Source organism: Eumetopias jubatus, unplaced genomic scaffold (assembly GCF_037043125.1).
Source record: "Eumetopias jubatus isolate StellerSeaLion01/CBP00866 unplaced genomic scaffold, mEumJub1_p1.0 scaffold_10, whole genome shotgun sequence".
NCBI lineage: Eukaryota > Metazoa > Chordata > Mammalia > Carnivora > Otariidae > Eumetopias > Eumetopias jubatus.
The window spans coordinates 67,462,234-67,487,485 of NW_028274816.1; the positions used below are offsets into that span (position 1 = coordinate 67,462,234).

The 25,252-nt window shown below is 57.2% G+C and overlaps 1 protein-coding gene across 1 annotated transcript in view; it reads right to left on the reverse strand.

Moving 5' to 3' along the window:
• Positions 1 to 2,526: 2,526 nt before the first annotated feature.
• MAP2K3 (mitogen-activated protein kinase kinase 3) overlaps positions 2,527 to 25,252 on the reverse strand; it is a 28,944-nt gene continuing 6,218 nt past the window's right edge. Inside the window, exons 2-12 of the mRNA XM_028089497.2 lie at positions 16,441 to 16,507; positions 15,979 to 16,027; positions 14,859 to 14,972; positions 14,531 to 14,650; positions 13,055 to 13,171; positions 12,166 to 12,217; positions 10,622 to 10,749; positions 10,010 to 10,087; positions 5,743 to 5,882; positions 4,238 to 4,283; positions 2,527 to 3,639 (exon numbers count right to left, since the gene is read on the reverse strand). Of these exons, the coding sequence (XP_027945298.1) occupies positions 3,556 to 3,639; positions 4,238 to 4,283; positions 5,743 to 5,882; positions 10,010 to 10,087; positions 10,622 to 10,749; positions 12,166 to 12,217; positions 13,055 to 13,171; positions 14,531 to 14,650; positions 14,859 to 14,972; positions 15,979 to 16,027; positions 16,441 to 16,507 (995 nt within the window). The 3' untranslated portion in view covers positions 2,527 to 3,555. The remainder of the gene's footprint in view (positions 3,640 to 4,237; positions 4,284 to 5,742; positions 5,883 to 10,009; positions 10,088 to 10,621; positions 10,750 to 12,165; positions 12,218 to 13,054; positions 13,172 to 14,530; positions 14,651 to 14,858; positions 14,973 to 15,978; positions 16,028 to 16,440; positions 16,508 to 25,252) is intronic.

A 25,252-nucleotide genomic window follows, 5' to 3' on the forward strand; every position in this document is an offset into this window, starting at 1 on the left:
GCCATCTATCAGTCCAGAGAGACTCCGCAGCTGCAGAGATAGGCAACCCCCAGGCGGTGCTGCTTGGAGAGAAACTGAGACATCCAGCCCTAGCAGAAGGGCCTCTGATCTCCACCTCACAGCCTGGGGACAGGGAAGAGGGCACACTGCTACTTTCAGTGAGGAGCGGGCAAGAAGCCTTCACTGAGGTCATAGGTTTTATAAACTGTCAAGGGCCCAGGGACTTACGATGTCCTTTGTAAATGTCAAATTATCTGCACACTGGCACCCCCACTTGGGATGCCTGGACACCCTTTGTAAAAGCTGAAGGATCCTATAAATAGTAATTGAACCTGTAAACAACTGCTGTTTGATCTAATGTGCAGAGGAATCTGCAAACTCTGAAGTGCTTTCTAATGGGGCCAGTACTTGGCAAACTGTAAACTACTTGGTAAACTACAAAGTGCTTTATAATTTAGTACAGGGCTTTGCAAATGTAAATTACTTTGCAAACTGTGTTGTAAAGAACCCCGAGCTTTGCAAAGTGCAAAGTCCTCTGTAACCTGGGAAGCGATTTGCCAGCTATGGAGGGCTTTGCCCCCACCCGTGAGATTCTGTAGATGAGTCAGGCCTCTGCCCTGTCTCTGCATCAGCCCCAGAGCTCCCCACTCGGCCTATGCACACGGGGAGAGGGGTGGGCGAGCACGGGCGGGCCAGTGGGCGTAGGGTGCAGAGACGGAGAACTGCGCTTAGAGGTTCGGAGCCCCAGCGCGGGTCCCCCACCCCCCCACCCCGCCGACCCCGACACCCCGCCCCTCCAGAACCTCGAGTGCCGGTGAGGGGTGGGGAGCAGAGCGGGTGGCCAGGGCGCTCCGAGGCTGGGCGGGGCTCCGGGGACACGGGGTCAAAGTCGGGGCTCTGCCGCCTCCTGGTGGCGGCAGGAGGAACGACGGGGGCCGCGCCCCTGGGACTCGGGTCCAGCCGGTCCTGTGCGCGCGCACATACACTCACACGCGCGCGCGCACACGCGCCTGCGGGCCGATCCGCGCACGCGCATACGTCCACGCGCGCACCTACTCACAGGGCTGCGGAATTCATTCACGCCCTCCTCCTTCCCTTCGTGTATTCATTCATTCGCGTTTTCATTCAACGAAGGGTGACTGCTTGCTAGATGTCAGCACTGGGGACACAACAGTGGCAGGTCAGATCTACCCAGAGAACGCTGGTGAAGATGAGCCGGCCTGGCCGGGTCAGATCGGGGAGGCCTCCCTGAGGCAGGGACACGGCAGGCAGACCAGGAACGTGGTGGGGGTGCCAGGCAGCTACAGGAAGGTGGGGGAGGGGCAGTCCAGGCAGAGGCCACCGTCAGGGCAGAGGCCGGAGGTGAGAAGCTGCCTTCGTGAGGGAAGTGCCTTGAAATGATCAACTCCTATGCCAGGGAAGGGTTAACAGGCAGCCGGAGGACCAACTTGGGGGAGAAAACAGACTTCACTTCTGGCTGCCCTGAGGCTGAGAGGAGTGTGCACAAAGGTAGAAGAGAGATAGACCCCAAAGGGATCAGCGCCTCCTTCTGGGAACATGCCCCAATTCCTCGTGGAGGACTAGGGAGCCCCTGCTCTCAGACCCTGAGATGTAGGCAGGCTGACTGCCCCAAGTTTGATCCTCCTGGCCTGTGACTGGCAGGACAAGCATGTGACCGCTTCCTGGCTAGGAGATCCAGCCCTGAGACTTCTGCCGGAGCTCTGCTAAGCGGGTGGGAGCCAATGGCTGCTGACTTGTCCCCACGAGGGAAGTGTGAAACCAAGACAGGAAACAGCTAAGCTGGACGCAAGTTCTTCAGGATATTAACCAGGCTCCTGGATCTAACTATGCCTGAAGCCAGGCCTTACATGAGCAAAAAAAAATCCTCTTCTCTTTCAGTCTGTTGGAGAAGGGTGTCAGCCCTAGCCCGGGCCTCAAGGATCACAGGATCGTAGAGTCACACTGGACCCTGGCAAGGAGGCTTCGTTGAGCTGCCCACCCCCCACTCTCCTCAGAGTCCTCTCCAGGGGACCTGTATCTGTTCCTAGGCCTCAGTTTCTCCATCTTCCAAGGTGTATGGCTTTGAGCGAGTTCCTTCAGCTTTCTGGGCCTGTTTTCCCATCTGTAAAGTGGGGATGACAGCATAACCTGAGACGATATTGTTAACACCTGGACGAGGTGACTGCGTCAAGGCTGGGGTGCAGCACTTGGCATGTGCTCACCCCTCTGTGCACCTGGCAATGCAACCTTCACCAGCCCTGGGACACGCAGTTCCCCCAGTGGGCTGGGCCTGGGTCTGCCGCTCTGCCCCATGTCCAGCACCGGGCCTGGAGCCTCAGCTGGGAGCTGCAGTGTCCTCCCATGTGGAAGGGCCTGTCCAGGGCAGGGTCTGAGGGGTTCAGCAGAGCCCCCCACCCCCACCCCCGATCATGCTGCCCTGGCCCAGGGGCAAGAGCGCCTCCTACGGACCACAGATCTTCACCAAGGAGTGGGACTCGCCGCTTCCACACACAGTCTCACACAGTCTTTGTTCCACTTTTTCTTATTTTTTTTAAATTAAAACAACAATCAGGTAACTGCCCCAACCCAACAGGGATAAGACCCTGGGCAGTCCTTTCTTCAAAAAAATATATTTTCTTTTTCTTTTTTTTTTTAAACAACACCCAAAGCAAATCCACAGCCCCTGTTGAGCCGGTCCCCAAGGAGAGTGAGTTAGCTCCCCTAGCACCTCTCTGAGCAGAGACCTTGGGCCCATCCCCCGGGACCCCAGACTGAGCAGATAGGGGAGTCTCCACCTGCTGGTCCCTAGGGGGTGGGAGAAAAGTGATCGGCTCCACACCATGCAAGAAAAAAACCAGCCAAACCCACAAAGCAAAAGAAAAAAAAAAAAAAATCAACAGGATAAATTAAAAAAAAAGTGAAAGCACCCCCCCCTCCCGAGGCAGTGGACGGGAGCTAGGTTGAGCCCATGTGCCCTTAAGAGGGCCTCTTTGCCAGTGCTGGGGGGAAGGCTCGGGCGGCTCCGCTGTCTTACTCATGGGGGCTCAGGAGGATTCACATGGCTCACCCCCCAACTGTGTCCCCCGACACGGATGCCAGGACAGAGGTGTGGCCACCCTAGGCCAAAGTGTGCAAAGTCTATTCAGTCAAGAGATAAAAAAAATATATATATACAACTTGGGTGGCATCCAGGGCCGGGCCCAGGCAGTTTCCCACACTCAGGCACTGGCTGCCTTCTCTGCGAGGGGCAGCAGGGTCCCGTGGAGGCCATCCGGGCCCGTCAAAGTCCAGGGCTGGAGACTTGGGGTCCTTGGAGCAGCATGGGCAGAGGCACTGGTGGGGCCCACGTGGGCCTGGCTGAGGGCCCCGGTGGTCTGGTTCTTTGGCACTTGGGACCAACGGCCTGCTGCCAAGCCAGTCAGAAGCAGCCCCCTTGATTCTTCCCCCCAACACCCAAGGCTGCGGTGGCAGTAGCTTATGGGTGTGGACAAGCACTGCCCCAGCAGAGGGGGCGTGGGGTGCTGGAGGGCCAGAGAGGAGCTCACGGCCCGCCCCCTAGGAGTCCTCCCCCAGGATCTCCTTCACAAAGGCCGCAATGTCCGTCTTCTTTGTTTTGTGCAACGTGAAGAACGGGTGCTCCTGGTGGGACAAGAGAAGGCAGTCACCTTGAGTAAGAGTTCGGAGGCCAGGCAGAGATGCCCCCACTTCCCCAAAGCACGCCCAGTCCCCGTATGCTCCTCCTGCCCAGGATACCTGTCTCTCTGCCTGGCAAACTCCTACACATCCTTCTCTGACCTCCCCCTTCAGGAAGTCCTCCTTGTTAGAGACAGCGTGATGGCTTTCTCCTCCACTCCCCTGCAGCTCTCCCCTGGCCACTCTGAACTCACTCTTCTCCACCGGTACCAGGCCTCCAGCCAAGTGGAATGCCCTCTCCATCAGCACATAAGTCCTTCTTCATCCTTCCAAGCCCAGTTCAAATGTCACCTCCTCTGTGAGGCCTTCCCTGATAGCTTTGGACAAAATGACCCCCCCCCCCCCCCGAGTCCCTGCACCATCTGTCAGAGCACTGCCTGGGCCTGGAGGAGCGGGGAGGGAGCCGGGGTATGTCTGAGCCAACAACTGAGTACCTGCATGATTTAGGACAGAGGTAAGACAAAGGTGCTGCCCATCTCTGTGCACAGGGATGCGGCCCTCTCCCCAGAGCCCTGCCAATTCACCGCTCATGCCCCACACTCACCATCAGCTCCAAGTAGCTCATGCGCTCTGCGGGGTTCTTCCTCAAGCTAGGAGAGAACAGGGCAAGCTGAAGCCAGGCTGGCATAAAGGAGATCTCCAGGCCAGCCAAGCCAGGGTGGGCTCACCTCTAAGTCTACAGAGACTTAGACCAAGTTGCTTTGCCTCTTGGGGTATTTGTTCTCTTGTCTCTGGAGTGATCTAGGGAATTCTCAACGATCCCAATACCAAATGATACTGAAATGCAGTAGTTCACAATCGCACACACGGTGTCCTTAATCAGGAGGGAAACTCCTCATCACGAGTCCAGGGACAGGGGATGCCCCAGGGTAAAGGGTCAAGGTGACCACTGACTCTGCTTGCCAGGCTCATTTGTTTTCCGTCTTTCTTATTTTCTCATAGGAGAGTGAGTTAGCTCCCCTAGCAGCTCTCTGAGGACACATATTTTCCCCTGAGTATCTCTTTGCCCACAAACCACAGAAAGGTCAATATGTTCTGCCTCTCACTTCTGAATACCTTGTGATTTTGTTTTTCAAATCTCTTTCAAAATCCAAGAGTTGGGGGCACATGGGTGGCACATTAAGTGTCCGACTCTTGGTTTCAGCTCAGGTCATGATCCCGGGGTCCTGGGACGGAGCCCCATGTCAGGCTCCCTGCTCAGCGGGGAGCCTGCTGCTCCCTCTCCTCCCCACTCATGCTCTCTGCCACTATTTCTGTCTCTGTCTCTCTCTCTCAAACAAATAAATAAAATCTTTAAAAAAAAAATCCAAAGGGAGGGGGGTGGGGGGGTGGGGTGACTTGATGGGCATTAAGGAGGGCACGTGATCTGATGAGCACTGGGTGTTACATGCAATGGATGAATCCTTGAACACTACATCAAACATTAATGATGTACTATATGTTGGCTACTTGAATTTAAATTAAAATAAATAAATAAATAAGTTTAAAAATTAAAAAAAAACTCAAGAGTTGGTCAGTAGATTTTACTTTGCATTCCACGTATCTTTTCCCTCTGCGGTTACGCACTTCCTGTTTAACTGTGGCCAGGGAACCCGACCTGGATGCCTCTGCCTTCTTCCTTTCTACCTATTTCCTTTGTAATCTTGAACATACATACATATACGTATATATATATACGTATATATATAGATATATATATATTTTTTTTTTTTTTAAGAGAACTCCCATGGGCATCCTTTAACTTGGTACAAAGTTCCAAACATCACTAAAACAACTCTTGTTTATGCTGTTCAAGTCCTCCATCTGTGTTTTCTTTCCTTTTCCAGGCTACCTGGTATGTCTGGCTCTAGAAGGAGTGTATCAAAATCTCCCCAAGGACCATCGTTTGCCCGATTTTCCTTGGCTCTATTCCTGCCCTGCATATTTTGATGCTATGTCGTTTGGGTGTTTATTTGCTAAAGGAGAAGGGGGCCGGGCACAGGGCGGAGCTGGAATCGGGCCGGGGCAGGGAGGGGGGCCGACTGGGGCTCGGGGAGGCTGCGGACTCACCACTGCGCAGTGAAGTCCACAAACTCAGGGGAGAAACGGTCAGCTGGGAGCTGGGGAGATGGCTCTTCCACCACCTGCTTCAGCTGCTGGAACGGAGTCCCCCAGGATTCGTACGGAAAGCGGAGGATGGCCATCTCGATCTGCAGCGAGGCAGGAGCGTGGGTCAGACGCGTGCACACCCGGCCCCTCGAGGCAGGGCAGGTGGGGAACCCGCCTGGCCCGTCGCCCAAAGCTGGGCCACAGGCAGGCTGAGGGGCGGACACATGACATCAGAACAAAGATCAAAGCTGGGAGAACAGCAACAGTCGGTTCCCCTGACCCGGCCGGCACAGACGATGGCTCCCAAAGCAAATCCAGCCCGGGATTGTGACAGTGGGCGTGTCATCGGGCTTTGAAACAAACTAAATTCGGAAGGCTTTACGTGAAAACCCAAGTTCCAGCTAATCTGGAAAAATCAGAGGAGCTGACAAGCCTGGGATACCTTCCCACAGGCAGCAGTCGGCAAAGGCACGTGGGGCAGTCACCCCCTCGCCACAGGCCTCCCCCTCCCTACCGTCTCCATGGGGTCTTCAGTATCTGCACCATGTATTTGGGCAGTTGTTATGACAGAGCAGGCAAATGGGAAGTGAAATTATCCCCACAGGCCTGTCTCTCCCTGAAGCTGTAGACGGTGAGACCTGCGTTCGGTCAGCTCCTTCGCTTTGGCAACAGCCCGCCCCCGCCCCCCAACCGCCGCCCCATGCATCCAGCAGTCTCCTGCAGGACCCACCTGCAAGGCCTCCTCCTCCGGGAAGACTTCCCCCTCCCTGCGGACCCCCTGGGCACATAGCCACTGAGGACTTGTCAATCCTGCTGAACCCGGAGCTCCCTGCAGGTGACATCGAGGCCACCTGGCCTCTGCAGCCACGCCAGGCCCCCGGCCATATGCGTCGCCTACAGTTGGCGGGAAGTCATTTGTGGAAAAGACCGGCTATCCTGCCACAAACTCTGGGTTCTGATTTTGACTGCCAAGTTAAAAAAAAAATCAGGTCAGCCAGGCCCCCGCCTGGAATAGCAGAGACTTCTCACTGACAGGCCGTAATCAGCATAATGAACACGAGAGACCTCAGCTCAAACAAATGTTTCGTGCTGGCACCTGGCGCCTGAAGAGCTCACTAATTATTGTGCTAAGAAAGAGCCTTCCCATTAGGCTACAGGCCCCTTTCCAGCCAAGACATAAACACACCCCACAGAAGGAGGGTGAGCGAACTGCAGCGGGTAGGGCTGTGATCTGGTGTGTACTTTCGTAGGCCAAATTCAGGGTGCTTTTTCCTAGAATGTACCGATTCCAAGTAGCAGAAGTGAGGGTCCTGTGTGGGTTTCCACGGAAGGACCCAGTGGCTGCCAGAGTGACCATTAGGAAAACAGAAAACTGTCCAGAGTCTTGACCTTGTAATCCTTTCTTCCTGGTAATTCTGTCTAAAGAGCTCAAAATATGCAAAACAAAACAAAACAGCCTCTGGGCACAAAATGCATGGTGTGGTGGGATTTGCAACAGAGACTATTAAGAAGCAGCGCAAACACTCAGCACCAGGGCCTGGCCTGCAGCAGGGCAGCTGAGTCTTGGCCGTGACCATGAGGGCCATGCTCCGTGATATCCCATTCAGGTGTTCACATGATCAGCACCTGACTGACACCCGTCACAGCCAAGAGCCTTCCCAATCTCATGGCGGGTACGTCCCCTGGCTGCGCTCACGTGCCCGCAGACGGCTCCCCGGGCTGGGCTCAGAGGCCTGGAGAGAAGCCCCCCTCAGTGGCAGGCCCGGCACCCAAGGCCTCACCAGTCCCTCCCCCGGGGTCAGCCAGGGACTTCGAAAGGAAAGAGAAACCCAGAAACGAGTGAGACGTCCCACATGAGGGACTGGCTGGGGAGATGGTAGCTGGTGGTGTGGAGTCTCTTGAAGAGATGCCTACAGGGGTTTCTAACAATCCCGAGAAACATGAGTGATGTGGTGCTAAGTGAAAAAAGCAAAATAAAAGCCATCGACATCTAGAAGGAAATGGACAATGCTGGCAGTGGACGGTAGGGAGAAGGGGCTATGTGTCTTTGATGATTTTTGTCTCCCTTTTACTTTTCCTCTGTTTTTAGATGGGCGTTTCTATGACTTTCGTAACTTCTGGGGGAAAAGCCTAACCTCTCCTGGGGCAGCCGGGTTCCTAAGCTGCGGGCGCAGCTTCTCCTATGCCTGCACGCTAGTCCCCCATCGAGACACGGACCTATTTCCCCTTGACCCTGGCCTGCCCGGCGACCCTTTGAGCAACAGAATGAGGCAGAAGCACGAGGTGCCAGTCCTGGGACGGGCAGGTCAGAGACCCTCTCTCGCGGAACCCAGACACCACAGAAGACGTCAACTACCCTCGAACCCAGCAAGCAGCTGGCCGTGAGGAAGTCACACGGAGGCCCCACATTGGCACAAAGCCTTCCTGGACCTTTCAGCCCAGCCCTGACCCCAGCCAGAGCCACGTGGCGTGGCAGAACTGCCCAGCTAGTCCAGTCCAGATTGCAGAACCGTGAGAAATACTGAACTATCGTTGGTTTCCGTCACCAGGTTCTGGAGCATCCGCTAACTCAAATATGCACTTGGCACGGGCTTGCCCAAGTTCCAGCGGAGACATGAGAACGTCACTGGGATGTGGTGCATCCCCAGTCATGACGGACAGACAGACGGATGGGAGGAAGGGATGGAGGGAAGGGAGCAGGGCTGTGTATGTGTCAAGTGGTCATGAGTGGGGTCTCTAACATCCGACCAGTTCTGTGTCGTCTGGAAATCCGGCAAGAATTTGCTCTTATCTTTTAACTCAGGAATTGGGAGACTCTTATCTGCAGGTACAGCGTGCACCTTCAGACTCTGAACATTCCTCTCTGCTTCAAAAAGAAAACCGTTCACTTGAAAAAGGATTGTGTCAGCAGTATTAAGGAAAATGGAAGGTATCACCCAATTCCGTGTCTCTGACAATACGATTTTGCTTTTGATCCTTTCCCAGTCACTGCGAACACACTGCTTACACAGTTATGGTCACACTATGAGGAGGGTGGTTAGGATAGTCAAATTGCGTTATCAGTAGGATCCAAAACATCTACGTTGACCCTGAACTCCCACCCACCACTTCTCTGACCTGCCCTTGAATGTGGCCCCGAAGGCACACACTAGGTGCCCCCCCCACCTCAGGGCCGTTGCCCCCAGAGTCCTGCAGGGCCCTCCCCTACCTCCTCAGAAGCTTGTGCTGCTCTGCTCCCACCCCCTGAGTCTCCCCTCTCCACACTCCTTCCCACTAGGTATGATGCTGGTTTGGTTTTGGAATTACCACTTGTACCCCGCCCCCAACACCAGGAGGCCAAAAGGGCCTGGGGCACGGAGGGTGAGGACACCATGGAAACATCCACACTGCGGACACTCCCCATTAGCTCCCATGGTTGGGATGGAGGCCAATGACCCCTCAGCCAGCTCCGTCGGTCCCTTGTGCATACTGGGGCCACCATGACAGCAACGTTTTCCCAGGTATCCAAGAGGGAAAACACGCATTCTGGTCTTTTTCCTGTCCCTTCAGCCCATTCTCCACATGGGTACCAGAATGGGCTTTCTTAATTGGTATCTAATTAAACCTTGACCCACACCTGAGCCAAGCCCCGACTCAGGCAGGGGCAGGCGTTCACTGGGCAGTTCTAGAAAGCCCCCAGCCCTCCTCCTGACCTCGTATGTAGCCATCCCAACTGAGCTAAGGGCTGGGCACCTGCCCTCACCCCTCCCACCCCCACAGCCCCAGGACTGACAGCCCACCCACTACACCCAAGCAAATGCACCAGGACCTCACAAGCAACAAACTTCTTACTGCGAAAAAAAAAAAATAATTTTCTTAAGATTTTTGCCATTTTGCTCTTTAAATTGTTTGAGTACCAGGAGCTCACTTAATTTGGAATTGGCTGTGATTTCTCAACAAGTACCATGACCTCTGGGTAAAGTCTAAAAGACAAGCTATCACAAACTGTCGAGAACTTTCATGAAGGACACACCTCCCCACTAGCAAAGGGCATAACATCACCGTAGATATCCCCTTGGATACACCATAATTCTTGATGGCACGTTTTCTGCTCAGATTGTGAAGCCAACACTTATTTCCAGGCCTAAACTATTTGATGGGCCCACCAAAAGCTCCTGGACTGAGCAGGGCCCCACCCAGGCCCCACCCGACCAGCAAGGGCTGGGCCCAGCTGCAAGCCGTTAGTTACCATGGTGATGCCGAGGCTCCAGACATCAGACTTGACATTGTAACCCTTCTGGTTCAGCTCTGGGTTGATCCTCTCGGGCTGTAAAAGGGACCAGTGAGGCGTGAACACCCACCTCACAGTGAGGGGCTAGAGTAGGGGCCACCCAAGTTTCCCTCAGCTAGGTCTTTCCTCTCCCACCCCAAACAGAAGGATCAGTGCTAATCGCCCCCCCCCCCCCACAGCAGGGGAGAAAACTGAGGCCAGTGAGGGCCAGGGTCTTGTGGTAAAGGCCCAAATCATGCCTCACAGCTACCCTTGCCTGGGGAAGGGGGGCACTCTCAGGATAGTGGGAGAGGGCTCGGACCTACACAAATTGCACAAGTCACCTCCATGTGGGTGTTCATGAAATTTATCATCCAAATGGGCATTTTGGGCACAGCTAATACCAGGGTTAAAGAGGGGTTGCTTGGCCAGGCTAGGTAACAGATCAACCCTGCTGTAGCAGGAAATGCAGGGCCTCAGGAAGGCCCTGTCCCCAATGGACAGAGGACACGGCCTGACCATGATCTCGCAGGCGCATCCCTCCTGAACCTCAGCTGTGGGGGGACTCAGAGTGTTGTGGGGACCACTCACAGCCATGTAGGGTTTGCAGCCAGCGTCCAGCGTTTTGGCCACAGAATCCACCAAATAGCCACTAATGCCAAAGTCGCACATCTTCACGTGACCCTCCTTGTTGATGAGGACATTGGACGGCTTCACGTCTGCCAGGGATAGAACACCCTTTTTCATCTTCTGGGGCCGTGGGGCACTGCTGGAGGCCAAAAGCTCCTCTGACGCCCCAACCACCCCAGGGGCAGATGATACCAGGGCCCAGGGAGTGGAGGAGGGACGAGGCTCTGGGAGGCGCTGCCCCGGTCCAAGACCACAAAGATGGGAGCAGCACAGTCAGAACACGCCCTGGCCACTGGCCACAAGTGGGGAAGGAAGTGAGTTTCTACGAGGACCTCGTCTTTGCACCCACCATCAGCACTCTGGACATAAGGTCCAGAGGGGAGACTCGGTCTGTTTCATGGCAGAACCTCCAGCTCAGGGGTCCTCCCGCGCTGGGGCTCTGGTGGGGGATGGCACCACTGCCCGGCTGAGAACCCGGAAGCCACCCAGCGTCCACGCTGAGAGGTTGGGAGGTTTGGCCAGGAGGCACAGGGTGGCAGCACAAACACGGGACAAGGGAGCCCACACTACAACTCGGGGTCCATACTGAGTGGCTGTGGGCCACACAGCAGGGAATCTTCCAGCAAAAGCACACGTAGAACACACGCAACCTCCAAGTTTTCCTACAGGGACACGCAGAAGGATAGAAATGCACAAGAAAAGGACCAGCAGGTTCCACGCTGAGTTGCCAACAGTGGTGGCCGGGGCGGGGGGGGCGGGTAGTGTTGCTGGGGTGGCCGCCGAGGAGTCAAAGCAAGCTTGGTCTAATCAACTTTGTGAGAAGCGGGACGTCTGGGTAAGTGAACTACTTAGAAGGGAAAGGAAGGAACCATGACATACACGACCCGGCTGAGCCTCAGAAACATTAGGCCGAGTGAAAGGCTGGAAAGAGGCCATGTCAATCTGTCTACATGAAGTTCAAGAACAAGTAAAACTCATTTACTGTGGGAAAAATCAGATGAAAGGCAAAGGGGGGATGTAGGGGCAGGGACTGACCAAGGAAGGCCCAGAGAACTTTCTGGAGCGGGGCAGAAGGTACAAACATCCTGCATCTTGAAAGGGGCCAGGGTCACGAGGGCGTAAACTCTGAACAGATTCATCGAATGTTAACTATGGATCTGGGCATTTCACGATACATAAACGCTACGTCAAAACAAATTCAGTCAGCATTCCCAGGACCGAAGTCCAATTCTTGCTCCGAGTACCAGCAAACCTAAGGACCTAAGAGGAGTGGCTGGGGAGGTGCAGCTGGGACCGGGGGAGGGGGGTGGGAGCTGAAGACGATGGCTTGGAGAAGTGACAGTGGTCTAGACTGGGAAGCAGGCTCAACTCATGACCCCAGTGGGCACCTCACTACCTAACACCTCAGGTGGCTCATCCTGGGAAAGGGGACAGGTGCACCGTCCTTGCAGGGCTGGGCGACACTGTGCCTGTGGGCGGCCGGCTGGCCGGCGGCGTACACTGACCTCTGTGGATCACGGACAGCTTGCTGTGCAGATGCTCCAGCGCCCTCACGATCTGGCGTTCAGAGCACAAGAACAAAAGACAAGGCTGCTGTCATTCCTGCCTCCGTCCACCACGACACAGCAGTAAGCCCCCCACCAGGGTCCACCTGTCTCCCTCGGCCATAACCGCCCCCCAGTGCCCCACCACCCCAGGCTCTTGGATAAAACCCAGCCCTTCCGTGGCATCCCCGGCTCCTCTCCTTTAGCAGAGCCAGAGGCCTGTACGCTTGAGCCATTCCCCTCAGGAGGACACAGTGGGGAACCGTGAACAATTACCCCAAAGATCCTGACTCAATACTCTGGCACAGGTGTGTTTTCAATGTTCCCATATGCGATCAGGATTGAGAAGCACCAGTATAACTGATTCCATTTCCTTTTTCCCTTTGGCTGCTAGGATGCTCAAGCCCAGCATTGCTACCTTCCTCTAGGAACATCTTACCTCAAAAGGCAAACACTGTGCATGCTAAGCTTCTCCCCAATTTAGCTTGTACCTCTGTGAGCTGTCTCAGGGCATTTTTGGCATAAGGAAATTTTAAATACTAAGTCCCTTTTTAAAAAATGGTGTAGAAAGCTTAGGAGTTGGCACACAAAAGCTAGAGACCCAAGATCTGCCAAATCTGTGTGGCTCTGGGAGCCCAGGCTCTGGGGTCTCCTCAGCAAGAAGGCTCTGATCCAGAGTGGTAGAGCTGGGTCCCTGGAGGGCAGTCGCCCAGGTTCACGGCCCCACTGAGGACCCAGCTGTGCCCAAGCTATCACCATGAGGCTAGGCTTTGTGCCTGCTGGCGCAGGCCTGGGGCCCCTGGCTCTGGACCTGGATCCCCCAACCCCTCCCAAGCCCAAGGTCACTTACAGACACAGCAATTTCCCCCAGGATGTCCTCTGGAATGGTCATGTTTTTATCAAGCACCTTCCGGTAGAACTTGTCCAGGGATGTGTCCATGAGCTCCATGCAGATCCACACATCTCCCTGTGGAAGGACACCTGGGTATCAGCCCGGGTCAGCCCGAGGCGGTACCAGTGTCAGGATAGCCTGCCCTGGGGCCATGTCAGCACGTGCCTGACTCTCCAGCGCTGCTCAGGCCTCCCCACAGACACATCTGCCTGCTCCCAGCTCCTCCTATTCTGCCCGCACCCCCCGCAATCTTTCAACTTCTGCTTCTCCACCTTCCATGCTTGTCTACACTAGTGGGTAGCACACGCGGCCTCCCACCCAGCTCTGTTGCCTCTGGTCTCCTCCCTCTGATCCCTAATTCTACGACAGTTTCCAGAAAGAAGTGATAAAACACACACCTAACTGTATCCCTCCCAGTGGGGGCTCTCAGGCCCAGCTACAGCTCAGCTCCATGACCCAGCCCTGCAGACCCTCCTAACCTCAGCCATTATGGCCCCCAACACACATGGGTCATCCTAGCTCTAGCCTTGACAGATGGTTCCCTTCTTCTCCTGCAAAGCTCGGCCTCCCCCACCTCCAGCTCCCCCACAAACTCTTATCTATCTTTCAGGACAGTCTTCTAGGAAGGCTGGGTATGGCATCTCCTTGGGGCACCCGCAGACCCACGTGCCTCCCTGCCAACTCTGACCCAGCATGCAGTGAGGTGCAGGCTGCCCCACCCCCACTTTGCTCTGCACACCTGTGTCTTGCCCATACCCTACCCCCACAGTAAGGGGCCGAGCAGAGTGCCCCCGGTACACAGCAGGTGCTTAGCCAGTCAGACGAGTGGATAAGGCGGCACTGACCCAGCACGCTTGGGGACCTGGTAGATGCTCAGGGAGCATCCAGCAGGAGCCTGTCTTCTGGCTGCAGCAAGCCACACCCCCTGGCATCACCCTTGATTTCTCTCTCATCCCACAACCAGTCCTGCTCACAGACCAAGAACCGGACCCTCGCACACCTCCTTGGCTGCCCCCGCTCGGAAACCCACCCAAGCAGCCTGGATGCCGGGGAAGCATGCAGGTGACCGCAGAGGCAGACCGAGTACCAGGCCCTGGGTCGCATCATCTTAGCCTCACACGACCTTGTGAGGTGGGTACGATTACTGGCCTCATTACACAGAGGAGGAAACCGAGGCAGGAAGCAGGAGAGCTGCGCAGCCTGGGTCCTATAAGCTCTTAAGAACCCCGCACGTGCTGTCTTACTCCCTCGGTGCCTAGCACCTGGCACACATAGAGGCACTGAGCGAGCGTCTGCTGGGGGCCCAGAGTGAGCAACAGCGGACGGTGGGGCAGCCGGATGGGGCACAGGTGTGCAGAGTGAAGTGGGGGGGGCAGCCTGCACGCCCAGCCTGCAGCCCAGCCCCCACCTCCCACCCACCCATCAGGGCCGCACCTCTCTGAAGAGGGCCCCATAGAAGGTGACGGTGTAGAAGCAGTCAACCGTACGCATGTTGATGTCCAAGTCCATGAGCAGACGCTTCTGCTCCTGTGAGTTCACGGTGGCCCGGATCCGCTGCAGGACAGAGGGCTACGGTTCAGGGGCCATGCGGCAGAGGGCGACCACCCCCCACCCCTTGCAGGAGGACTAGGAGCTCCAAGGGGTATCCAGGGGCCGTACCACAGGCTCAGCCCCCGTGCCTCCTCCAGAAAGCCTCCCAAGTTCCCACTGGCCCAGAGCTCCCTGGCTGGGCTGGGCTGGGACAGCATGGGGCCCTGCTTACCTTAACAGCCATGATGGTGCCACTCTGGTTATGCCGCACCTTCTCCACCACCCCGTAGGCCCCACGGCCCAGCTCCGAGATGGTCACCAGGTCATCAGCCTCCACCTCAAAGTTCTTGGGGGACAGAAAAAAGAGAGGCCACAAGTCAGGAGAGTGCTGGGGCAGCAGAAAGAGGAAAGAGCCAGTTAGATCTGAGCTCGAATCTTACACGAACCACCTTCTGCTGTGTGACCTGGGGCGAGTCACTCCACCTCTCAGACTCACGCCGCTCTCCATAAAACAGGCACAGCCCAACGTGCAAGGCTACTGCACGGTATAAATTCCACCGCCTGTGAAATGCCCCTAGCCGGCACAGGGAGCTCCAGAGATGCCCTTTCCTTCTTGCCCTGCACCCCATTCAGGTGATGGGACAGAATCATTCATTCACCCAGTATTCGCTGAGTCCCTGCTATGTGCGCCTTCCTGTTTTAGGCACTAGAGACAGAGAGAACAGAACAAAGGTCTTGCCCTCATGGTGAGCAGTGTCACCCTAGGCCACCTGCGCTCCCTCCTGCCCTCCGCTGTACAGTAAACAAGAAAGCTGGACATCGCCCACTGACAAGTACCAGGAAGGAATGAGCCTGGGAGGGGCTGTCAGCCATGGAGAGGCCTCCAAAGTGGGTCTCTGCCTGTGGGGGAAGCACAGTCCCTGAGCCAGGATCTCAATCCCTGGTGAGCAAGCCGTCAGGAGGCGCGTGTGCAAGGCAGGTGCCCAGATGCTGGTTCTGAGGCTACAGCTGGAAGTCCGCACTTTTGACACACCATTCCCACAGTGATGTGAGCACCGGTAGCCCCAGGACCCCAACTCTGAGATCAGGAAACTTCATGGCAGCTCGGGCTCTCCAGGCCCCATGAGGCAGGCCACTGTCCCCATTCCAGCTGAGAGGGTCTGAGAGTGGCCAGCCTAGGGCCACACAGCCAACGTCTGGGGAGGGAGGCTGCTCTCCAAAGCCCAGCTCCTTCCACCACCCACAGCCACTTCCCAGTGGCCTTACAGGGTCAGCGTGGGCCCGCTTGTCACATGAAAACACTGAGGTTCTGACCCATGAAGGCCCGCCCCAGGTGCGCAGCCGGCACCTACCCTGTCTCCGATGGTGATGAAGGTCCGAGAGTCAAGGTTCCGGGGGGGTCTGTGGGGAGGAAGCAGATCCCATGAGCCTCAGAGAGAAGCACATCCTCCCCCGAGAGAAGGAGCAAACCAGCCTGGCAGAGGAGCCAGACACCCGTCCCATCCCCAGGAGGCAGCCTGAGGGAGGTGGTGCTCCTCCAGGCAGCTAGTCTGTCTTCCAGCCCCTGCTGTGCCGGATGCAAGGCGCGGTCACACAGACGTGGCCAGAGCCTCACCCTTCCATCTCTGAGATGGGCAAGAAAGGGGACACAGCGCAGATGTGTGATGCCTGGGAGCCCCCATGGCCACCCCCCCCCGCCAGGGCCCAGTACATAGGAGGTGCTACCTGGGACACGCTGCCCCCACCCCCCTGCTTGCTCCCCTCCCCGGGGCCCCCTCCAGGCTGAGCCAGGGGAGAAACTGAGGTAGACTCACGTGGGGTTGGGTACGGGCGGCTTGGACACGAAGGATATCCGTATATCCTTCTTCCTTTTGGATTTCCCTAAAATGGAGAGAAGGTGAGGCATCCGGTCAATGCTCAGTCTATCAACATCCCTGGGGCACTCCTAGGCTGGACAAACCTAGGGTCAGAGATGACCCAGACCCCCTGCCCTCAAGGGGACGCGAGGACAGATACAGGTGCTGAGGGTCAGTGTGGGCAATGCTCTGAGGGGGGCACCCAGAGGATGTCCCCGGCCCAAGCCCCACTGGCCCTCCTGGAAACTGACCTTGGGTAGTCACCCCACAACCGCCCGAGGAAAGGCGATGCCTCCAGAGCGTACCTCCAAGGAAGGTCACTCCATCGCAGATCTGCCCCCATGGGGCACACATCAGGCTACCACTGGGCACCCCCCCGAGGGAGTAGGGCCGGGTCCGAGCAGCCAAAGCCCTTGCCAGGGCCTGTGCCCCCACGCCCTGCAGAAGCCCTGCGTCCTAAGTGCCTGGTAAGGGCTGAACTGTGCCCCTACAAAATCCGTGTCTTGAAGTCCTAAGCCCCAGTACCTCAGAGTGTTATGCTAATTTGGAGATGGAGTCTTTACAGAGATTATCAAGTTAAAACGAGGTCATGAGGGTGGGCTCTAATCCAGTAGGACTGGTGGCCTTAGAAAAGGAGAAAGGCAGACACAGAGACAGATATGCACAGATGGAAGACAGTGTGAGAAGACATGGGGGGAAGATGGCCATCTGCAAGCCAGGGAGTCCCTAAGGAATCCAGAAGCTGGAGAGAGGCCTGGAACGGGCCCCTCCCTCACAGCCTCAGAGGGAGAACCAGCCCGCCAGCACCTTGATGGAACTTCTGGCCTCCAGGACTGCGAGACAGGAAGTGTCTGTGAAGCCCCCAGCCTGTGGTGCGAGCAAACTGACCCAGCCTCCTTCTCCCACTTGTGGCGCTAACCTTGGTGGGGGGCCTCTGAGGCACAGAGAGCTCCTTTCAGGTCCCAGGTCTACGGCCCACCCGTCTTCTGAGCTTCCCTTTCCTCATCTGTCAACCAGGAATGCAGAGGCCACCTCAGGGGTGGCTGCAAAGTTCGGAACAGATGCAGGCTGGGGACTTGCCGGCCGAAGCCTGGTGCCTGGCACTCAGCCAACTGCACAAAGTTCTTGCCTTTGCTGCCCCTTCCCTCCCCAGGGCACTGGGCAGGCTCCTAAGGACGGGAGAGGGGCTTCGCCTCTCCAAGACCCCATGCCCACACCTCCTGGGCTGGCTGAGAGAGGGTGCCCAGGTGCCCAGCACGCAGCCAGTGCTAGGGGAGAATCTGCATCATGGGGCGCTGGACGTGGCGGGCTGGCCACAGCAGAGGAAGCCTTCAGCAGTGCTGTGCTCTGAGGAAGGTGCAAAGGCACCTCACGGGCAGGAAACACAGGGTGGGAGACCTCAGGGAGCCCACTGGTGAGGAACGAGGCAGGCTTGAGTCCACGGCCCCTGCTCCCAGGCACCGGGACCAGAGCTCCATTGTCCAGAGGAGGGAAGTGATGTGCCCAGGTCACTGAGAATGCAGGTGGCAGAGGTGGGACTTGACCATGAGTCTCCACCTCACACCACCGGCCACCCAGGGAACCGGGAGCTGCCCCAGGCCCGGAACCGCCGGCCACGAGTGTGCACAGCACATTGGGAGAGCCGAGCCCCAGAAGCCACCTCTGAACCAGGTTCAAGATGCAGCTTCCACCACATCCTGCTGTGTGGCCTCAGTGGCCCATGTGTGACCCAGGCTTGGAGGCCCACATACTTGGACCCAGCAGCCAGGCTGGGCCTGACAGCAACGTCAAGTGATGGGATGGGGTTGTTATTGCCGCTGGGAAGATGAGGCCTGGCCCCAGCTATCCTCAGAGCTAGATGAACTGCCACAAAATAGAAGAGCCCCGGTGGGGATGGGGTCCCAGGGTCTGCATCGTGGTGGGTGGGCAGAGCACTGGGGGTGGCGCAGGCGGGCACCTGCAGCCTCTCCACGGAAGCCACCCAAGGCCCCCCAGATGCCTGGCTCTGAGGTAGGTCTGCTAGGCCCTGGCAGCCAAAGGCCCTCACCCACGCGGCCCCTGTGCCCACTGCCAAGTCAGTACCAAACGGCACCATCCTCAACCCCAGAGCCAGGGGGAGCCTTGCTCAGTCCACGCTGGCCCCAGCTCTTGGGGCACCTCTGTTACCAAATCATGTGCTTTCTCTGCCCCAAATTCAAATACCACCTTTGCCCCTTAGAGGCTGGGTGCCCTTCGGCAAGTCCCCATTCTTCTCTGAGCCCCAGTACCCTCATCCAGTCAAAGGGGATCAAAACAGCACCTAGGTGGTTCTTATCACATAAAGCACTAGAACAGCAGCCTGCTGCCATCAGCACGACTTGACCCCCAGCCCAGGCCTGTCCCGGAACAACCCGGCGGCCGTCGGAACCAAGTTTCCACACACAGTATCCACTGGGTGCCACCATCCACTCCCCTGGCACCGGGGTAGACCAGTTGCCTAGTCATGAGCTCATGTGTGGTTGTTGTTGGTTTGGGTTTTTTTTTTTAAGATTTATTTATTTATTTGAGATACAGAAAGAGGATAGCACACAAGTGGGAAGAGCAGAGTGAGAGAGAGAATCCCAAGCACCCTGCACTGAGTGCAGAGCCCAACACGGGACTCGATCTCACAACCCCGAGATCATGACCTGAGCCAAAACCCAGAGTCAGACGCTTAACCGACTGTACCACCCAGGTGCCCGTGTGTGAGGTGTTTTCATCCCATTTTACAGATGAGGCAACATGGCCAGCTGTCAGGGGCCCGTGGGTCTCTCTCTTGTCCAGCAGCGGCCTGCTGGCACACAACTGGCCCTTCCCATCTATTCCAGATGTTCTGACAACCCTAGAGGGAGGAGTTCTTAGCCTTCCTTTACTGGAGGAAACAGATGCTGCACAGTGAGTCAGGGGTCTGGCCGGGAGTTGCTCCCGGATCTGGTGACTCGGAGACCACACTGGGCCAGGCCAGCCGTTCACGGCACCCTCTCCTGCTGGAAGCTTCTCCTTGTAGGGAGAGAGATGGGCCTGCTGTACTCCCCACAAGGGAGCACGGTGACATATGCTGAACAGGAACCCAGAGGCATCCCTGGGTTTCCCAGGGCCCAGCACATTCTACATGGCAAGAGGAATACAGAAAAGCCGAGGTGTCCAGGCCTGTCAGTTCCTAAGGCCACCTCTGTGCTGCCCCTGGGTCAGACTAAGTCACCACTGGCCTCTGCCATGGGGGCAGGGGCCCTGAGTTGCAGGGCCCGAGGCCTGAGGAGGCCACTGGTCAGGCCAGTGTTGCTAACACTGCATTTGACATGCGGCAGCCGGAGCAGTCCAGCTCTGACCCCCCCGCTGAGACAGGCCATGGTACCCTCCTCTCGGCCCATCAAGTCCTGCATCTCTGAAAGAGAAGGCACGCCCCCCCCCCGACAAGGCGGGCTCATCCGCTAGGTACTCAGCACAGGCTTGGCGCACAGTAGGTAGGCCTATATCATGGCCCACAAATGGTCACTATGGTTATTATAAGCGTCTCCACAGAGGTGATAAAAAGCCACCCCATGTAATGAGAATTATGGGGAGCTTTTACTCTTCACTTGAAGCTTTTTGCAACCAGAAAGTAAAACATTTTATGTTAAAAATGAACAATCCAGGAATGCCTGGGTGGTTCAGTTGGCTGAGTGTCTGCCTTCAGCTCAGGTCATGATCCCAGGGCTCTGGGATCAAGCCCCACACTGGGCTCCCTGCTCAGCAGAGAGCCCGCTTCTCCCTCTCCCTATGCTGCTCCCTCTGCTTGTGTGCATGTGCCTTCTCTCTCCCTCTCTCTCTCACTAATAAATAAATAAAATCTTAAAAAAGACAAACAATCCACTCGGGGGTCTCCTGGGGCTCACAGCAACACCCCTCCCTGCTCTAGCTGCTCTTGGCCCTACCTCACCTTTCTCTGGCCCGAACCTGCACACCCATCCCCCACCCTGGGATCTGCAAACGTCGTGAGATGGGCTCCCCCTCACCAGGCCTCAGTTTCCCTAACCGTCAAGGCAGACTCTGTGCCTGCGGCCAAGCTGGGCACATGAGGGTCATGTGAAGAGGAACAAGGCACTCAGTAAACGTGAGCTTCCACTTGGCCCTCCTTCTGGGCCTGGGGTGGGACAGAGGCTGCTCCAAGCACATGGGCTGGGTGGGCAGATGGAGTAGGGTCCTGGCCCTCTCAGCTACCTGCCCGTCAGGGTCACCGGGCCTGTGTCTGGAGTGACATGGGCTCTGTGGGGCAGCTCCCCGGCTGTCAGAGGGAGTGGGTGAGGCCACCAGGGAGACGGCTCCGAAACAGGCCACAGGCCACCAACCGCCGCCACTGTCCGCCGACCACGTCAGTCTGGATCCAGATGGCCAGGCAGCCCAGGGCTGCCCAGGTGTGGGCCCGATGTGACAACCGTCACCACAACAAACAGAGGTTCACAGGCGGCCACCAGCAAACCAAACAGGCCTGCCAGCCTCAGCCCGCAGGGCCTCTGGCACCTGGCGCAGTGCCAGGCTTCTGTGTGTCCACGGCCTTTGCCAGCCTCCCAGCAGTACCGCAGGAAGAGAACAAGGAACTCAGCCACAGAGCTACAGGACAAGAGCGCACAGAGAGGCACCCCGGACTCCCACAACTCCTACCCCTGCCTGGCCCTGCTCTCATCTCCTTCCGCTCACCGTTCCTTGAATAAGCCACCTCCTTTTCCACCACAGCGCCTGTGGATGCGTGGAACATCCCTCACACAGACCCTACTGGGGCCTCCACTCACAAAGGGAGCCCCCCACACATCATCATGTTTAGTCACAACCCCTGATTTCCCATGACAAAAACAACACCTGCTGCTCCCAATTTATTACTTCCGCCCCCTACTTTTGGGGTATTTTGAGTGCTTCTTGAGCTTTCCAATTCCACTGGAGGAGTCCTGGGCCTGGAGTGTCCGGGCCCGCCCTGGAGATGTGGTAGGCCAGATGGCCCAAGGCCATGTGTGCCCCCTCCCAGCCCCTGCCCCACTTAGCGTGTCACCTCTAGCCTATGCGGGTCCCTGAGAGAAAGATCAACTGGGCCAACCTACTTCTACTGTACAGGTAGCTAACGGAGAGCTGATGTTTGCTGGCTCTCACGAGCCACAGCCTGCGTCCACCGCTTGATCTTCATGATCTCTGCTCACTGCAGACATCACACCAGCCCAGCTACTGCTCTGTGGGTGAGTTTAGATGAAGCGCTCAGAGCACCCAGGTCACAGACAGGACCACTGAGACTCAGAGCTGTTAAGCAGGAAGCCAGACACTCAATCCCACATGTGTCTGAGGCTGGAGTCTCCACCCCCTGGTATCCCTCCTGCAAAGAGGCCCCAGAGGAGCTTTTGGGGCCACCACCACCAAGTGCTGGTAGGGAGCGAGGACAGACCTGGCTCCCCCAGGCAGGGGGCCAGCCGGATCCCTAGCACTGCGGCGCCCTGTCCTCAAGGTCTTAGAACAGACGAAGGGCTCTCTCATTTACTGAGCACCAGGCGTGTGGCACCTGCCAAGGGCACCATGTGCTCCATCCCACAGGTGAGCGACAGGTTCTGCCGTGGGGGGGGGGCACCTACCCCCCCGGCCCTGCCCTCTGTCCTGCTGTGTGCTGGCCACCTGGGCAGGTGGCCCTGGCCTCCGAGGCCCTCAGCAACCCCCTTCCCCTCCAACTCTCAGGGCCTTCCTCATCCGCAAAGCAGGGGGGAAGGAGTCAGTGCCTGCCCACCTCACAGCATCCGTCCCTTCTGCAATGAACAGCCGGGACCCCGCCTGAAATTATGCTCCAACCGCCGACACGTGGCAATGTCTGTCACGGGGATGCCACTGGCATCTAGTGAGTAGAGGCCAGAGATACTGCTCCACAACCCACAATGCACACCCAGCCCGGACAACCGAGAATGATCCAGCCCAAAATGGCAACAGTGCCAGGGCTGAACCTGGGGCTGACAGAGAGACAGGACCACCAGCAAACAGCAAACTAACAAAACCCATAGGTGTCATGTTTACACAGAAAGCCAAGCATGCTAAGTGCTCTGAAGAATAAAGGAAACTGGGACAGGGACCTTTCTGAGGTGGGATTTAAGCTGAGGCTGACACGGCAGGCAAGGAGGAGGAAAGCTCTAGAGCCAAGAGGGCCAGGCACAGGAGACAAGTGCACAGGGACTCGGTCCGAGAAGATGGAGGGAAGGGGGAGAGACCAGTGGGTGTGGGGAGGGAGGCCTGCTCTCACGTGGGGTGCAGGGCCCAGGAGGGCTCCGAGTCCACCCCCGTGGTGCCGATAGTTGTGTGAGCTCACACGGCCACCACCGCGAAGGCACTATCCAAACGCCCACCGACCCAGGAAGCCCACCTTCAGGAACTCATCCCTAACATACTGCTCCCACAAGAGATCAAGAATAAAGAGCCGCCAACATTTGGTGAGCGCCTACTGTGTGCCTGGCCTGTGCTAAGCATCTAATCACATCTCCCTGGATCCCTTCAACAACCCCAAGAGGCAGGGATGAACGGGATCTCCATTTTACACGAGGGCACTGAGGCCCAGGGTTTGGAAAACCGAGAGACTGGCCCAGGGAACTGGCCAGGGTCCAGCAGGCTCCTGGGCAGGCTGACAGGCTGAGTGCTCTCCATGCAGGGGGAGGAGCGCAGACCTTGTGAGAGTGAAAGATGGTCTCTTCACAGAGGAGTCCAAGGAGCAAGAAACCGCCTTTCTGTACCTTTGAGATTTTCCTAAGCACATGCAGTGTCAGTTAGTTAAATGTAAGAATTTAAATAAAAGAACAAGAAAGAAAGAAGCCCCGTGTAAACTGTGTCCTGGGCTGCTGCAGGTCTGGGCCTCGGGCTTCTCCTCCATGTGAAAGGGGGAGCCGGGCTCACCAGAGTCCCTCCTGGGGGCTCTCGGCTCAGAACTGGATGGTGCCCCAGAGGCCGGCCAGTGTGGACACTGCGGCCAGGGACCCGGAGACTTGCGCAGGGTCACATGCCAAGACTCGAACACAGACCCCAACTTCCCGGGCCCCCAGATCCTGGCTCCGCACACCTCACCCGCAGCCATGAGAGCATCTCCCAAGCCATTGGGGCAGAGGCTGACAGACAGTGAGCACAGAACGACAGGCTGTGGCACCAGGAGACCTGAGCTGCTGAGTGGCCGTGTGACCACGGGCCAGCCACACCCCCTCCCTGAGCCTGTTTCCTCCCCTGATGTTCTGGGGAGTACAGTGGCCTTGACCTCCAGGACAGGGTGAGCACTAGTCAGGGGCTGTTAAGACAGACCTCGGACAGACCTGTGTGACCTTGGGCAAGTCACTCCCCCCCCCCCCCGCCAGGCAGGTATACTTGTAAAACTCAGGGATGACAACACACTGTGTTGCTAGGTAACCATGACAGCTGAATGAGACAGTGCGCATAAAGTGTCCGGCACAAAACGGGTCGGATCAGTGGCCATCCTGACCCAGAGGCCTTCAGTCACCGAGGTCGGCCCCGGACTGCCAAGTGAGTCCCTGGACTGCAGAGCCCAGGCTTCAAGAGCCTATGACGAGGGAGGGACATTCCCGGAGTGACACTTAACCTTCCCAGGGCCTAGGGGAGACGGGACAGTCCTCTAGCTCGGGCTCATGGGCTGAGCTCCCACAGGTCTCCACTTGGGGCCACTGTAAGGTCACCCAGGCCACCAGGAGGCACTGCCAGGCCCCACGCTCCTGCTCCTGCAACAGGGTAAAAGCACCTTTCCTTAACAAAGGCCATTCTTGCTCTTACTATCATTTGCATCGAAACAAAATCTTACAAAACATGGGGTGGATGGGTAGAAGACCTTAAAAAGTATTCTTGGTGGTAAAAAGGCCAATACGTAGCTCAGGTTCCAAATCAGCACTGAATGGGTGTCTAAGGTGTCCCTGAATTTGAGAGGTCTCATCACCTCACTCTCAACAGCAGCCTGAGAGGTGTTGTCCTTCCCTTCGTTCAGATGAGAACACTCAGTCACCAAGGCAGCTGGGGCAGAGCTGGGCCTGGAGGCAGCCCCTCCCCCCCAGAAGGGCCCACAGGCTCACCCAGCGAGGGTCCCCCCGCACCACCCTGGGGTCTGCCCCAGGCAGCTGGGCTAGCGCAGGCCGTGCCACTAGTAGGAAGGCAGGGGGTAAAGGAGAAGGCCAAGACACAGACACGCTGAAGGACAGGGAGGGCAGGGAACATTCCCCCTGCGGTCTCGGGCAGGCCTCCGGCCACCACCAGACACAGAGCACCTACTTCGTGGGCGCACAGAAATGCTCCTCAGCTCTCTCTGTGCTTCCTGAGAGTACCAGGACATCTCCCCTGACATCCAAGGCCCTTCACCGGCCACCTCCCGCCCACTGGCTTGCGCAATCCTTAGGACACGCCTGGGAAGCTGGGGGCAGCGATGCGGAGGAGGGGAGTCGGGGCTGTCAGGTTCAGCCGCGCTGGCAGAGCACTGCACACCTGGGGCCCGGGACTGTCAGCCCCACCGAAGGCCTCAACAGCTACAAACACTCACCTACACGAACTCTGAACCGGCCCCATACTCAGCACTTCCACACAGCAGTGCAGTGAGTCCTCGCCACAGCCCTGCAATTTCGGTTCTAGGATCGTCCCCATGATACAGACTGAGGCCACACAGCTCGTGAGTCGGGGAGACGGGCGTGAACCCAGCCTCTCCCCACCCTTCTCAAGGGCAGTGAGCTTCACTATGCCCCTCGTACATTAGAACTCAATTTCAAAAACTAAT